At 38.9% G+C, this 15,302-nt stretch overlaps 1 protein-coding gene and 1 pseudogene across 26 annotated transcripts in view; one reads left to right on the top strand and one right to left on the bottom strand.

Annotated features, from left to right (window-relative positions):
- The window catches only part of ZMYND11 (zinc finger MYND-type containing 11), a 131,045-nt gene that overhangs the window by 79,610 nt on the left and 36,133 nt on the right, over positions 1 to 15,302 (top strand). For 13 of the 26 annotated variants that reach the window (XM_049101472.1, XM_035713156.2, XM_025445555.3 and 10 more), the window contains 3 exons: positions 5,293 to 5,452; positions 12,244 to 12,288; positions 14,880 to 15,041. In XM_049101472.1, coding sequence (XP_048957429.1) covers positions 5,293 to 5,452; positions 12,244 to 12,288; positions 14,880 to 15,041 — 367 coding nt within the window. Of the gene's footprint in view, positions 1 to 5,292; positions 5,453 to 12,243; positions 12,289 to 14,395; positions 14,415 to 14,879; positions 15,042 to 15,302 lie in introns of those variants that run through there. The other 13 variants (XM_025445560.3, XM_025445559.3, XM_035713159.2 and 10 more) reach the window with 3 other exon arrangements.
- LOC112658885 (60S ribosomal protein L17-like) overlaps positions 1 to 15,302 on the bottom strand; it is a 384,311-nt pseudogene that overhangs the window by 350,441 nt on the left and 18,568 nt on the right.

The following is a 15,302-nucleotide window of genomic DNA, read 5'->3' as shown; positions in this document are numbered from 1 at the left end:
CTTATGTTCAGATCCTTTCTGGTCTTGTTGTGAACAATGCTAGGATGGCTTTCCTGTCTTGTATATATATATTATTTCATACATGTCTATCTATAGGAGGAATTTCTGGAAGTGGAACCGCTGGCTTCAAGGTGTACATGTTTCTATGTTCAGTAGACGTTTGCTCCCCGAGGTGGCGCTCATTTACACGTTAACGTGTGACATACCTTCCGCCAAGCCCTGTCCCGGTGAATATGACAGATACAGAATGTCATTTTGTGGTTTTTCTTACTAGGTAGGATTTTTAAAACTATATTAAGAATATATAGAATTTAAGTTAGACCTTTTGGCTACATATGTTACAAATGTATTTCCCAGATTAGCATTTGTGATTTTTTTTTAAGATTTTATTTATTTATTCATAAGAGACACAGAGAGAGAGGCAGAGACACACAGGCAGAGGGAGAAGCAGGCTCCAGGCAGGGAGCCCGATGGGGGGCTCGATCCGGGGTCTCCAGATCAGGCCCGGCTAAAGGCAGGTGTCAAACCACGGAGCCACCCAGGGATCCCAGCATTTGTTATTTTAACTTTGATTATCATGCTGGTTTTCTGCTATATAGAAATTGCTATATAAATATATATAAATTTTATGTAAATTTTTCAGTCTTTTCTTAAATCACTGTGGCTTTTGTTTCATCTTAGGAAGGTTTTTCTCACACCATGATTGCTCTCCCATATTTTTCTTCTAATAATTTTGTGGTTTTCCTTTTATTATTTAAATCTGACCTATTCAAAATTTACTTAGGGGTACAGACTAAGGTAGGACTCCATCTTTATTCTTTTTCAAGTGAATGAGCCCCTTGTCCTAATGTCGTGTGTTGTTTGAACGATCTTTCCCCCACTAATTTGAAATGGCACTTTGGTTATAATCAGAATGTGAATTTTGGTCTCTTTCTGGACTTTGTGTTTATTCCATTGGGCTGCTGTTCATGTACAAGTTTAATTATTTTGGCTCTAATGTTTTAAAATCTGATATTATGAGCGCCTGTGTGGCTCAGCAGTTGAGCATCTGCCTTCGGCTCAGGTCATGATCCTGGGGTCCCTAGATCGAGTCCCATATCGGGCTCCCCGCAGAGAGCCTGCTTCTCCCTCTGCCTGGGTCTCTGCCTCTTTCTCTGTCTCTTATGAATAAATAAATAAAATCTTTAAAAAAAAATCTTATACTACCCTGAAAGAATTTTCTTGAGAAGTTCTTTTTTAATTCTACACAGAACTTTAGAGTTAACTTGTGCCCTTTGTGGTGACACTTAAATTATCTTAGAGGCAATTTGGATTTTGTTGTCTTACATTTAAATATTAGGCATGTCTTTCCATCTGTTTATTTTCTCTTGTGTCTGTCACAAGCCACAATTTTTTTCATACAGACCTTGTCATTTTTTCTACTTACCACTATGTATTACTGTCTTTCTTAATACTGTTATAAATAATCGAGGTCTTATGTTAAATCTCTGGTGTTTTTGGCTTGTATATTTGAATGCTATTAATTTTAGTATATTATTTTGTATACAGACAATTGATTACATTATTTGGTTATTCAAAATAGTATGTCATCTGATTTTCTTGTGTTTTCTGGATATGTAATCTGCAAATAATGATCACTTTAAATCTTTACTAACTTTTACACCCATTTCTTTATTCCAGCTGTGCTGGTTATTACCTTTGGCAAAGTGTTAAAAACATCATTGAATATTCCTAATCAGGTTAAGGAAGTATTGATTCGTTCCGTTTTGTCAGGGGTGGGCTGTTGAATTTTACTAAATGCCTTTTAACACATACAGAAATCATCATGATTTCTCCCTTTTGATCTATTAATGGGCTGAATCCTATTTCTAGATTTCTTCATAATAATAAATCTTCGGAGAAATCCTGGAATTAAACACTTGGTTATGGTATATTACTTTGATTTTTGAATGTATTAATATATTAACATCTGTTTTATATTAATGATTGATATTATTTTGTCTATTAAAATATTTAATTTAGGATTTTCTTATAGTGTTCTTAGAGGACACTAGTTTTTTTGTGTTTTTCTTGGTAGGGATTTGTTACCAATTATTATGCTAGATTCCTTGCTTTCCTTCTTTATTATGTGCCAGAAAAGTTTAAATCACATTAGAGTTGTCTGGCCTTTAGGAGTTTGATAAAATTGCCTTGTGAATATATCCCTAGCTAGTGTTTTTCTGAGAAAGCTCTTTGCCAACTTACTCTATTAATTTCTTTTGGAATTATCCATTTCAAGTATTCTGTTTCTTTCTGTGGTCCAGTTTTGGTCATTTATATTTTCCTAGAAAATTAGTGTTTATCTTCTATTTTTGTGCATAAATGAACAAAGTAGTTGCTTATAATTATTTTAATTTCTTTGTTACATATGGCTGTGGCTCTGTAGACATTTCTAAGTTTATGTTTTTGTGCTTTGTGTCTTCACTGTTGATTAGATTAGCTAGTGATATGTCTGTTTTTCCCTTAGAGGCTCTTGGACTAATATTAGTTTTCAGTTGTTGTTTTTTAAATGGCACTGCTTTAGCGTTTATGTCATTGTGCTTAGATTTTTTTTTTCACTTTTTAGATAACCTTTTTGATTCACTAGTTTATGAGTTTTCCAAAAATAAGATTGTTTTTTTTGGAGGCACCTGGGTGGCTTAGTCAGTTAAACATCTGACTCTTGGTTTCGGCTCAGGTCATGATCTCAGAGTCCTGGGATCAAGCCCTGCATGGGGCTCTGTGCTGAACACAGATGGAGTCTGCTTGAGGGTCTTTCCTCCTCCCTCTCCCTCTGCTCCTTCCCCTGCTCACACACTCTTCCTCTCTCTAAAATAAGCAAGTGAGGGACCCCTGGGTGGCTCAGTGGTTGAGTGCCTGCCTTCAGCCCAGGGCGTGATCCTGGAGTCCTGGGATCGAATCCCACATCGGGCTCCCTGCATGGAGCCTGTTTCTCCTTCTGCCTGTGTCTCTGTCTTTTTCTTTGTATCTCTCATGAATAAATAAATAAAATCTTAAAAAAAAAACAAGTGAATAAAATAAAATGAGTTTGTTTTTGTGTCCAGGTTTATGCTCAACTTTAATGAATTTTTCTTGGACCTGTTGAAGGTATGTTTTGAGTTTCAGAATAAACTTAACTAGATCTGCCTTGTTAATTAGGTCTTCTGTATGAATACCTAGTTTGTCTGCCTGGACGTTTTTGTGGCTGGAGAGAAGTGAAGTCTTATAATTCTGTATTCCTGTCAATAGTTCCTTTATTTCTCACAGTCTTTGCTTTATAACAACCTATGCCCTGTGTGTCTTTTTTTTTTTTCTTTAATAATTCTTGTCCTGGATTCCAGTCCTGTTCACTGCATGTCAGTCCTGCTTTGTTTGGATTGCATTCTTGTGCCTATGCCCGTTCTTGTGCAGTTTCTCTGAGGCATGTGAGACATGTATCGTGTAAACCGCACGTTTTTGGTGTTGTGATCAGTCTGTTTCATACTGTGGAGTTTAGCCAGTTTGTATTTATTACACATTGGTTTGGGTCCTGTCATCATATGTTCTATGCTTTCTGGTCCTGTTTTTTTTTTTTTTTTTTTTTTTTAAGATTTTATTTATTCATGAGTGACCTGGAAAGAGGCAGAGACACAGGCTGAGGGAGAAGCAGGCTCGGCTCCCTGAGGGGAGCCCGAAGTGGGACTTGATCCCGGGACCCTGAGATGGTGTCCTGAGCCTAAGGCAGATGCTCAACCACTGAGCCACCCAGGCGTCCCATGTTCCTGTTGTTTCTTTTGGTGTTTTTATGTTTTACCACATAATGTGTTTTTTTATGAGTTTCTTCAGATGGTTACCTTTGTCATTTTAGGTGGTATACTTCACTCTTGAGATCATTTCCATGAACAATGAGGACATTAGGACATGTTGACCTCGGCCATCCCCCTAACCCCCTTCCCACACTGGAGTGGATGATTTCTGCTAGCACTGATTTCATACATCGGACTGGAGCTGCCCCCAGCTTTGTCCCCTCTGGGTCAGTCGGCTAGGATGACAGAGTCACGCATCCAGTTTTCTCTCGCCTGGTTGGTGGTGCTCTCACGTAACTTTGTCAAAGCTGAAGTATGCTCCTCCCCACCTCTCCTTCTTAGCCCTCCCGCTAACTGCATTGACAGAGTAGAGCCTGTTAAAAGTTTATGATCTCGTAAAGAGAAAACACTTATCTTCTATAAACTGCACGTATATCAGTCCTCAGCTGGGGTTCACCACTTTTCTTTGTTGACATGTACCCTTGAATTTGGAAGCTGGTTCTATGATGAACTCTTGCATTTCTGAAATGATTTGTTGTGAATGCTTTGATACTGAAATGTCAGATGAATTTGGTATAAAAATCTGGTGTGCTGGTGAATTTCCTCAAGGACTGTGCACATCGCCCCCACATGCTGCACACGCAGCACCTCTCTGGGGGCTGTGGCTGGCCAGGTTCGCCTCGTCCTGTGTCTTGTGTCTGGATGTCCAGTGGCTTCCTGGTAGAGGGTGTTGGGATTTGAATGGAAAGAATGGGAAAATAGCACTCATTCAACCATATCTGTAACATTTTATTTCCTTAAGAAACAACCTATGAAGCAAATATGCCATCACATTAACATGAGTTCATAGAATTGGTGAATACAAGGGACCCTGCAGCAGCATTCTCTGTGGTCCAGAGTGTGTTTGAAATAATACACTTTTAAAGATTAAATAAAACACCATGTGACATAAATCAGGGAGTCGTGTATGCATTAGTGATCCAATCCAAAGTATATTTCATTGAAAATCACATTTTTGCCTTATTGATCCCAGCATGCATTCTCGTTTCTTTATGTCGACAGCCATTCATGTAATTCTTATCCATCCTTTAGTGTCCTTTCCTGAGTTTTGAGTCAGAATATTTTATATTCTGAAGTCTTGTGACTAGAGATGGTAAAATTCTAAATTGAAAATTTGCAGAGTGGAAGTTCATGGCAATTGCTCCAGAGGCCAGAACTACATGTTAGCCTACAATCTGCTAAGTGATTTTTTTTTTTTTTTTTTTTGCTGATTAAGGATTATTTTGAGCAAGTATTTTTCTAAATATACAAATAGAATTAAGGTTGAAAATAGCATGATAATTAAACTTAAGTATTCAGGACTCTGTTTCTTCAGTACAGCCTCAGAAGAACAAGCTGTTTCAAAGGAGAAAGAAGTCGCCTCTGTTTATTTATTTAAGTATTATGGAGTCCTAAGGGGTTTTTAAATCTGTTTTTCCTCTGTACTCAGGTATATGTCTCGAGTCCACGGTATGCATCCAAAAGAGACCACCCGTCAGCTGAGCCTGGCTGTGAAAGATGGTCTCATTGTCGAAACCCTAACAGTGGGCTGCAAAGGTTCCAAAGCTGGTATTGAGCAGGAAGGGTACTGGCTGCCAGGAGATGAGATTGTAAGTATATTGTGTTTGATCAACTTGCAGGTGTTGACTTTAAGTCTTTAAATGTTATTTAACTACAACCTATAGCGATTCAGTTTTAGAAGTTTAGGGATAGTTCACTTCAGTGTTTCTTATTAAAGTGAAGGGCCTACCTTGACAAGATGGATAATTTCCTCCCTCTTTCAGGGAAAACTTACTCTACAAAGAGCCTACTTCCTCTTTCTAGGTTACCATGAATCTGAAAAATAGAACACGTAACTAGTGGTTTTCTTTAGTAAACGTTAGTACAGATAATGCGGGATCATGGTAATGCCATCCAGACAGAGGGAAGGGGAGTCTGTCTTCCCCAGGAAAGCTGCCCCTGAGCTGGATGTCATCTGCATCCAGAGCCACCTGTCAGGGTCCCCTTGGACGGTGTCCCCACTGACAGTGACCATAAGCCTGTTCGGTGACACTCCAGCAGAAATCAGGAAAGACAAAGTTAATTTTCTTTCTATTTTGCCTACTTTTTACTTTGACTCCCCATCTAAGTGAGGACATTTTAATCTTTTACTGTATACTTGTATACTTGGGCACATAGAGAAACGGATTTGTTTTTTAGGTAAACATTGGTTTCATGTGTAATATTTTAATATTCCTGCCTTTATTTGCCTTTGATATTTCTAATACCTTGATTAGAAAAGTCTTGATTTTTGCTAAGGAATATCATTTAAAGATGATAGGTTTCAAATATAATAGATACAATTTTTGGGGGGGGGTTTTCTGAAAGAAATCAATTTAGTAAGTAGGTGTTTTGAGAGTGTTTATTATGGATTCTCTAAAATGATTTAAAAAAAATGACAAAATCTTAAAATTGGTTCTTTGTGGGGACATTTCCCAAGAATTGTGAAATGTATTTCCCTTTCCGGCTCTATGGTGGATGTGCCAGCACATACGCTCGCCGTCAGGTGTCAGAGCAGGAAACTGACAGCATGTTTTCTGGGGCAGCGGTCCAGGGAGCAGCCCCAGCATAAATGTTAGAGGAGTTGTTCAGTTTTAATCCTGTGCGTATCAGTTTAACACATGCCTTCAAAGTTATAGGAAAGAAAACGCACATTTTCCACAAATAAAAAACATGGAAGAAAAGACGTTTAATTTCACTGCTACCATTCGATCTGTGTGCACTAGAAGTGCTTGAAAACTTAAGTGAGAACGTTTCTATTATAATAATATCTCTGTTCACTTCCTCTCAGAAAAGTAGAGCTTTGTTGCCAATAAAGAAACTTTGGGTGCCAAGTCCTAATAATTACAATGTGAGGTGATCTAAACCTGTCTCCAGCCAAACATTGATCATTGATAGCTTATTATATACTGAGAATAATCCAGGTAATAGAAAATTCTAATCCCAAACACTTGGAAATTTATAGACTTAGTTTGGAAGGCTGTCCTAGTAATTAACCCATAGTAAGTGCAGCTGAATCCACAGCATTTTGGTTTGTGGACCACGTATACATTTTCCATGCAAGAGATTTTACCTCTTACCTTTTAGGATTGGCCTTCCCCTCTAAGCTTTCTTCCTCTTCAGGTTGGAGTTTCTCTCTTGGCTCCCACGGGCAGTTAATGAGCTGCCCCACGTTTACTGCTACGTTAGATTCTGTATTCTGTGTTTAATGTGTATGTGTCCTTACTGCACATATTTATAGCATCCTCCCTTTTTCTTTTTTCAAGATGAAATTTTATATACAGATCAAACAACCAGTATACAAGTTCTATTAATTCTGGTTGGTTCTTTTTTTAAGATTTTATTTGTTTATTCATGAGAGACAGAGAGAGGCAGAGACACAGGCAGAGGGAGAAGCAGGCTCCCTGTGGGGAGCACGATTGGGACTCGATCCCGGGACCCTGGGATTGTGACCTGAGCCAAAGGCAGACGCTCAACCACTGAGCCACCAGGTGTCCCTCTGGTTGGTTCTTACAAACATTTTTTATACTAAGTATGCATGTTACAACTACAACTGGGTATACAAAAATTATGCCTAGTTTATAAAATAAGTACTGCAAGTTCAGAAGCAGTGTAGTGTGGCAGGAAGAGGTCAGGTCTTACATGTTAATAGAGTTTCCATTCCACTTCATGCGTTTATTTTGTTGTGTGACCTCTGATCCTCATTCCTCGCCAGTAATATGAGCCTATTAATATGTATTTCACTTGATTAAGGATTAAGTGAGATTATTTATATAAAGTATAGAACCCTGTACTCAAAGCAAGTTTTGGCTAGCAAAGAAATATGCTTAAGAAATGCCTATATATAGTGTAGCAAAAGCATATACATTCCTTACTAACCACACAAGCAAAATTCTCATCAGGGTCTTTTTACTTTTTAACCTGTATCTTCAAACACGAGATTTGTAAGGTTTTCCCTGAGACACTGGATTTGTTAGAGGTCTAGCTATGAAGTGATGAGATGGTGTGTGTATCTCAAACCCGTGACAGGGTTAATACCTGCTCCCAGGGCTGTCATGCTCCCATGTTTGTGCACTTATATAACCCTAGAAGGACACATGGCAAATGAGTGGCCCGGGCATGCGGGCCACTCTGTATGAGGCCCGTTCTGACCCGCACAGCTCAGGAAGTGAACTCTGCCCCCACTGCCAGCAGCGTAGGGCAACCAGATGTCACCCCTAGTGAAACCAGCGATAGGAAAGGGCCCCCTGTTCTCCCTCACACAGAGGTGTTCTGTGGGCCAGAGACCATCCCACGTGCTGGCATTGCAGTCTGAGGCCCTCATGGTTTCTGCACCTTGTACACGATACGATTCTCCGAATATTGAGTCCTTAAATTGAAAGAAACATGTTACTCATCTTGTTGACTTGACTTTCTGACTCACTACCAAGAGGAGAGGTTGACTAGATATACATGGCCTTGGGAAGGAAAAGGATAAAGTTTCTTGCTTGCTCATTTTTAAACCTTTAATTGGAAGTTAAAATACTCTTTCCTTGGGAAGTTCTGTCATTTGAAAAATCGGTGGTAAAGCTCTTCTTTTCCTTCTATAATCTCTAAAATTAGGAGCTGTAGCTCAGAAAAGGGGAAAAGCTGATCTCCCTTGATAAGTCCCCAAGGTATATTCCTGAGGTACCTTGTATCAGCACAGAGATGGGACTGTTTCTTTACTGCCATTATGGTGGGACGACGAGGTGCCCTACGCCACTCCATGGTAGCTGACCAGGAACCTGTTGGTGTCACGTTTTTTATTCTACCTCCGTTGCCTTTTCTCCCGATGCTTATTTTAAAAAATTGATACAATTGAAAGATACACATACCTCAAACATTATTCCTATTAAACCTAGCTAGCAGTCACGTAATAAATGCCTAACGCTAAGTCACAGACTGGCCTCCATGGCACTGAGACTCCTTCTGCCAGACTGGAATGATTTCTAGACATCTTGGATTCTGATCCCCAACCACCGCTAGAGCTCTGTCAAAGTGGAGATTCATTGGGAGAAAGTATGACAGAAGTAGGCAGTGGATAAGCATCTTCATGGTGGTATTTTAAGTTGTGTCCGTTTGAGAAAGCAGAATGAAAGCCACAATTATTAAAAATGAGGCAACTCTCAGTTTTAAATGGTTTGCTTAAATATTAGTCATCAAAGCAGCACAAGTATTGGTATGAAGCCACTTTACAATGGCAGTCTTGCTGAACCTGGGAAACACTCTTGTAAATTTCTCCAGTTCTCCTACATTTCCAGACTTGTGTGACATTAACATTCACTCAAAGTATCAAAAATTCTTTTTGAGATGGTTTTCAGAGCTTTCAAAATTATCTCAGTCAAGGCCAGTAGACCCAGGGCACAGAGTGAAACTTGGTGGTGTGTGACCGTTCAACGTGTCATTTTATCACGGTTTTTTTCTTTTGATTTTTTTTTTAAAGAAATATTGCATGCTTTCATAGATGGCTCCATCATCTGCTTGCGCTAGAGAGAGGTGCATGGAGGTCTGTGCTCACTCCATGTTTGATCTTCACATCTGGAGAAATCTCTTTCTTGGGCAGAATTTTACCATTTGCTGGGCTGAGTTTGGCATTTAGTAGCTCCCTTTGTAGTAAATACATGTTAATTTCTTAGGACTTAACACTTCTGACTCCGGAGGTGTTCACTAGACATAGGAAGGTCTCGTAAAAGGGTTGAGGGTAATCCCGTAGGGCAGGCAGCCTTGTGCTAGGGATCATGTGCAGATAAAACATCAAATATGTGTTTCGATACTGACACAGTTACACTACTGTCTATTTCCATGACTTCCTGCTTCCTTCACGGCTCCTGACACCAAGCTTTGACGGCCCTGGTGTTTCACAGATGCATTTGATCTGACGCTGACTGATTTGGTTAGCAGCGTAGAGGCCGACCTCAAAGCGCATAACAGTGGCAGGCACTGTGAAGCCACTGTTTTTACTCAGCTCCCAGATCTGGACTAGGATTCCCTTTCTTCTTTCCCTACTGCCATCTCAGAGTCAGTGCATTTGTAGAGCAGCCACCCTGTGACCCCTGGCGCTGTCACTTCAGCCCTTGTACGAGCTCTGCTGCTGGGGAATCAGACGCTCCTACACACAGGAGCTCAGGTTGTGGCTGCTGCACCCTGCTTCAGTCTGAGTGGTTTCTTCCCACAGAATCCAGCTGGTCCTGCCAGTACGCAGGACATCATGCTGCTTTTAAAGTCAGTCTAGGTGAAAAGACAGAATTCTTTATTTTTTGCTTTTTCTCATTTATTTAAGGTTTTTATTTCAAGAAGCATAATTAATGAAAATACACATTCTTTGAAGAGATCACATGTTCTACTGGGGATATAGGGATTTAGTCTTAATTTACAGAGGGGGAAGATATACACTTTCCCCATCATTCTGTTTTTCCAGATTGACCTGTCTAAAAGCAGCTGTGGTTTATATACCTCTTGATACTTGGCTAAGTTCACATCTTTTAGATAAGAGGTAGGACTGCATCTGTGTCTTTTCCTTCAGAAATCACACCATTATACAGCCATGGCAAGAAGTGTTCTCTTGATTTGCTCTTGAAAAAATATTAAGAGAGGCTGCTGAATTCAAGCAGCTTGACTGTCTTAGCCCGTTTCCTAAATACAAGTATTGAAGTGAGAAATGCTTTTTAAGTTTAGATCTTTACATTTTTGTGCTTTAATTGTCATAAATTAATCAATCATATGTTTTAAATACCCTAAGTGCAAAACTTATTGCTCCTTGGATACCACTGATTGTTTTTAAGTGAAATGTATTTTACTACATTTATGCTAATTATGTGCACATTTCTTCCAAAGATCCATTACCTGTCTCAGATGCAAAGATATGTACAAAGCCACTTATTTAAGAAGTAAAGTATTAAGTGTGATTATAAACTAAAAATCAATTATACTATGGTTCTATGTGTATTCAAACTGTTGTGTACTTAAAAATTATTTTTGATTTGGTAAAGAATTTTCATTCTATTCACTGAGTATTTTGGGTCATGCTATCCTGTTATATTCTGTTCAGCTTTGATTGACTGGTTTTGTATGCGTGTGTGTGTGTGTGTGTGTGTGTGTGGTTCCTTTTTTTCCCTCCTTCTGTCTTAATTCTAGTTCACTAAGCAGTGTTAAAGTAGTTTTATTTTTAACAAAATAATTAAAATTATTGGAAATATCTAATCATCAAATTCTTAGCTCTCAGTGATTAACTAATTTTGCATTGTATCTATGTTAAAGTACCACATCAAACACATATTTGATAAACTGAGATTTATCTGCTCATTCAGTGTAAGTAGGGGAGGACTTTAAAAGTTAGTATCTCTTCTGAATGTGATGAGGGTGGACTACAGTTTGGGAGACGCAGTTGCAGACATAGCCCTCCCAGTGAGCCCTCTCGATGCGGTGCTGCCTCTGAATCAAGTCAGCAGTATCTCTGGCTCTGTCCAGCTTACAGAAGTGCTGTGTCAGCTGTCTCAGGAACTTAAAGTTGGGAGAAAGAAGCTCACATGGGCACTGTTACAAACACCATGTTGTGTTTGTGCACTATAGCAGGCAGATCGTCTCATTAACCAGCAAGCGTTTTGTGAGTTTTCATCCTTACAAATCCCTATAAACGAGGCATTATTATTTTGTTCGTTTTACAGATAGAAAATGACCCACAGAGAAGCTAAGTATTGTTCTCCTAGATCACAGAGCCCATGAAGGCCGGAGCCAGGATTTGCACCATTGTGGCTCCAGTCTTAACCAAACGCTGTCCATGGTGATGGATGTAGGTCAACGGGCTGCTTCTAGATGGGGGACGGTTTTGTTCTAGGTTCTGGACACAGCTGTGTGAATCTCACACTGTGGTCAAGTATTGAGTTTACCATGTTCACATTCATCATTCCCAAGTTTAAAAAAAAAAAAAAAGAAAAAAAAAATCCAGCCTCAAACCAGTTTCAGATCTAAAAGACATATATTCATGGTCTCATGCAAATTTACGATGGCATTGAACTGAATTTATCAGTAAAATGTTTTCCTAACATCACTGTAGGTTTCATGGCACATGAATTCTCTGAATTTTCTCTTTGTCCATTTGTAGCTTTTGTGTTAGTGTAAGAATTTCCTCTTAAACTAGTAATGACTCTTGAGTTTGCATGCTACTGTCTTTTCATTGATGATTAGCACATTCGTAGATTTTCAACTGATATCATCTACAAAATAATGTAAGTTGTATAGCAAATAATAGTTTGTGTACAAAATCCCTTTAGCTCTGTGTATTGCCTGATTTGAGCAAAGTTGTAGTAGAGAGACCAAGATTATTTTGTTTTTATTTTGAAAGGCCTACAGTATGCAGCCTTTCTCCAGGACAGCAGCCCCAAACAAGGTGAACTAATTTTGCACTATGTTATTTTACTTTATAATTCTGCCTTTTTTTTTTGTATTACATTTCCATCTTTTTTTTTTAAGGCTATCTTAGTTTATTCTTGCTAGAGTTATTCATTAAAATCATACTGTCTTTACATTGCTTCTAGTCTTGGATTTTATGCTAGTAAGTTTGCATTTTTAAAGCTTTCTGAAGTATTGGAGTGTCCTTTCATATAATGTGCTGTTGACCAGGCTCTGTCTAGAATAGTTGCTGACACCTGGGAAAATCCAGTAAAAATGCATGCTTATCTTTTTGGCATACATTAAGTATTAGTCAAAAGTCCTATATCAATGGATTCTGTTTACTAAAAGACAAACTGTAGGCAACTCTGCCTATAACAAACATGCTTATATGATTTATATCCATAACAACATTCCCTGGATTAAAAATCTATTAACTTTTGAACTTGACTTTTGCATTTGTGTGTTCTGAGCAGCTGCTGCTGTCGTGAACAGAATGAACAGCACATACATGCTATTGTATGAACAGGTTTCCACGTATTCCTCTACTTTTACTTTGTTTGAGTTATAGTTTCATTCTTACAATCGTTGTGGAGAACTTCACTCTGGTGAAGAGAGATGCACTTCCATCTGCATGTCTCAGTGGGATGGAAAGAAGAGGGTCAGAGGAAGGCAGGAGGTACCAGAGATACCTGAGCTGTGTGCCAGTGGTATGCTCTCCTGCTGCCTTGTCTTGACCTGAGTGCCTGCCATTTTGAGAATTAGAGGAAGATGAATTACTGCAAAAAAGAAAAAATCAAATGATGAGGGATGGCAGTTTCTTTTGTTCATAATGAATCAAATATAAGCCACCGAAATCCTTGAAGATGTTTCTGAACAGCTGTGAAGAAAATATTCTGAAAGGCTCCATTTCGAACTGGGAAAGAGTTTGGTTAATTAAAAATAGAACAAACTGTGTTATCCTTACTGAAAACCAATTTGTCAACAGTTTATGAGACAAACTTATAATAGCCAAAGTGCAGCTTCCCACACGAGCCCTGTGAGATGGGCGCCCTCAGTGACCGTTGTCACGGCCATGCACCACACACATAGTCTGTGTCCAACTTGGTGAGCTTCGTTTCTTCTACCATGGGCACCTCAGGGTTTTGTGTTAACTCAGTATCTTAAGTACTCTGACTGAAATCACTCCACCAAAGTAAGTTTGCAGCGTATCTACATCTTCAGCAAATAACCAGAAATAGTCATGCTTTTTTATTACTTTTGTCAATATAGATTTTTTTTAATAAGCAAACCAAAAATTTACATTTTTGTGGAATTTAGTAATGTCCTCCAGCCATGACCCTGAATATGGGTAGGAAGACATGCATTTGGGAGCATAAGTGACTCTCTTCTCTTTTGAAGGCCTCTCATGAGGTCAAGCAGTGACAGGTTCGGACCTTAGGTACCATAGGGGAGTCAGTGCTTCCTAAACAGGGGCCAGGCTGAAGCCCATCTGTTGGGGGAGTAACTGACCCAAGTGAAAACATAAAAAGTGCCCAACCTCAGAAGCAGACTGTAGACAGTGATTTATGAAAAGAAAAATGACGACGGAGCTTATGCCTGGACTTTCAGGGTCCCTGTTGAAAGTGGCCTTGATTGCACCACGTGTGGGCTTGACCCTCGTTCATTCCTTAACCACATCTGCAGAGGAAGGTGGAGAGTTAATCCATCACTCTTAATACAGGTATTTTTTTTTTTATAAAAGCAAAGAGTGATATTTATGAGGAATGAATTAATGAATTACTTCTAAATTAAGACAACTGATGACATCTTTCTGTTTCTTGTTAAATGGCATTGGCTGTACAAACACAGAGTGTAACAGAGAATGTTTAAGAGCACCTGCCCTTATGCTCATTTGTTTCCAGGGATAGTCCCAATAAGAAAACAGGCCTGCTGCTTTTTTGTTTCATTACATTTATGGTAATGTCCTTTGGAGAATGTGATTAAACCCTTAGTTTCACATTTTCAATTTATTTTTCCAAATTCAACAGACCCTGAAAATTTGACAACTGTCAGAACATGGACATTCTGATTAATGTTATTTTCAATAACGCATCCAATACCATGGATGAGAAGCTAAGAATAGTGAGCATCACCATTTATTACTATTCTCTCTGTTCTCACAGCGTGCTAAGTACTTACTGTATTTTGTTTAAAGTGCAGAACAAAACAGAGGTTTGTTTATTGGAAATATGAAGTTATAGGTGTTGGTTTAGGGTATTCAGTTTATTGAATAAATTATTCCATAGATTATATTTTAAAAACTGAAAGATAACATTAGAACTGGGATTGGCTCTGGACTTGCTTCATTTGGGCTGGTTTTACTATCAGATCACCTTAAAATATTCTGATTATTAATACTGTTTAGGAAAGAAATTCAAAATTTAAAGGGGCAAATTTCTAGGTATTTTTTCCCTCTTGTTTTAACACAGTAAATGTCTAAAATTGTTTTTAATGCCTAACTTCTGATGGACTTTAGTTTCAATTTTGTTCTTAGTCATTGCAGATATTGACAAAATGTCATACAAAATTATTTTGTATTTTTTGTAGGACTGGGAAACAGAAAATCATGACTGGTATTGTTTTGAATGCCATTTGCCTGGAGAGGTGTTGATATGTGACCTGTGTTTTCGTGTGTATCATTCCAAGTGTTTGTCTGATGAGTACAGGCTTAGAGACAGCAGTAGTCACTGGCAGTGCCCAGTATGCAGGGTGAGTACCTATGAGCTTTCATGTGCTGGTCAGAGGGTTGGAATTCACTGATAATAGCTGTGCAAGATACCCCAGGTGGGCGTGCCAGGTGAATGGATGATGGACTGGAGGGTGGGGGTTATCTGCTGAAATGATGGTGAATGAACACAGCACTCTTTAGCGCAAACCCCAGAACACCTAACATATTCAGGGTATGGACCATAGAAAGTTCCAGTCACATAAAAATATGCTCTCTGCCCTGTCACACTTGCCTCTGGATTG

Source organism: Canis lupus, chromosome 2 (genome assembly GCF_003254725.2).
Source record: "Canis lupus dingo isolate Sandy chromosome 2, ASM325472v2, whole genome shotgun sequence".
NCBI lineage: Eukaryota > Metazoa > Chordata > Mammalia > Carnivora > Canidae > Canis > Canis lupus.
This window is presented reverse-complemented; position numbering and strand designations above follow the sequence as displayed.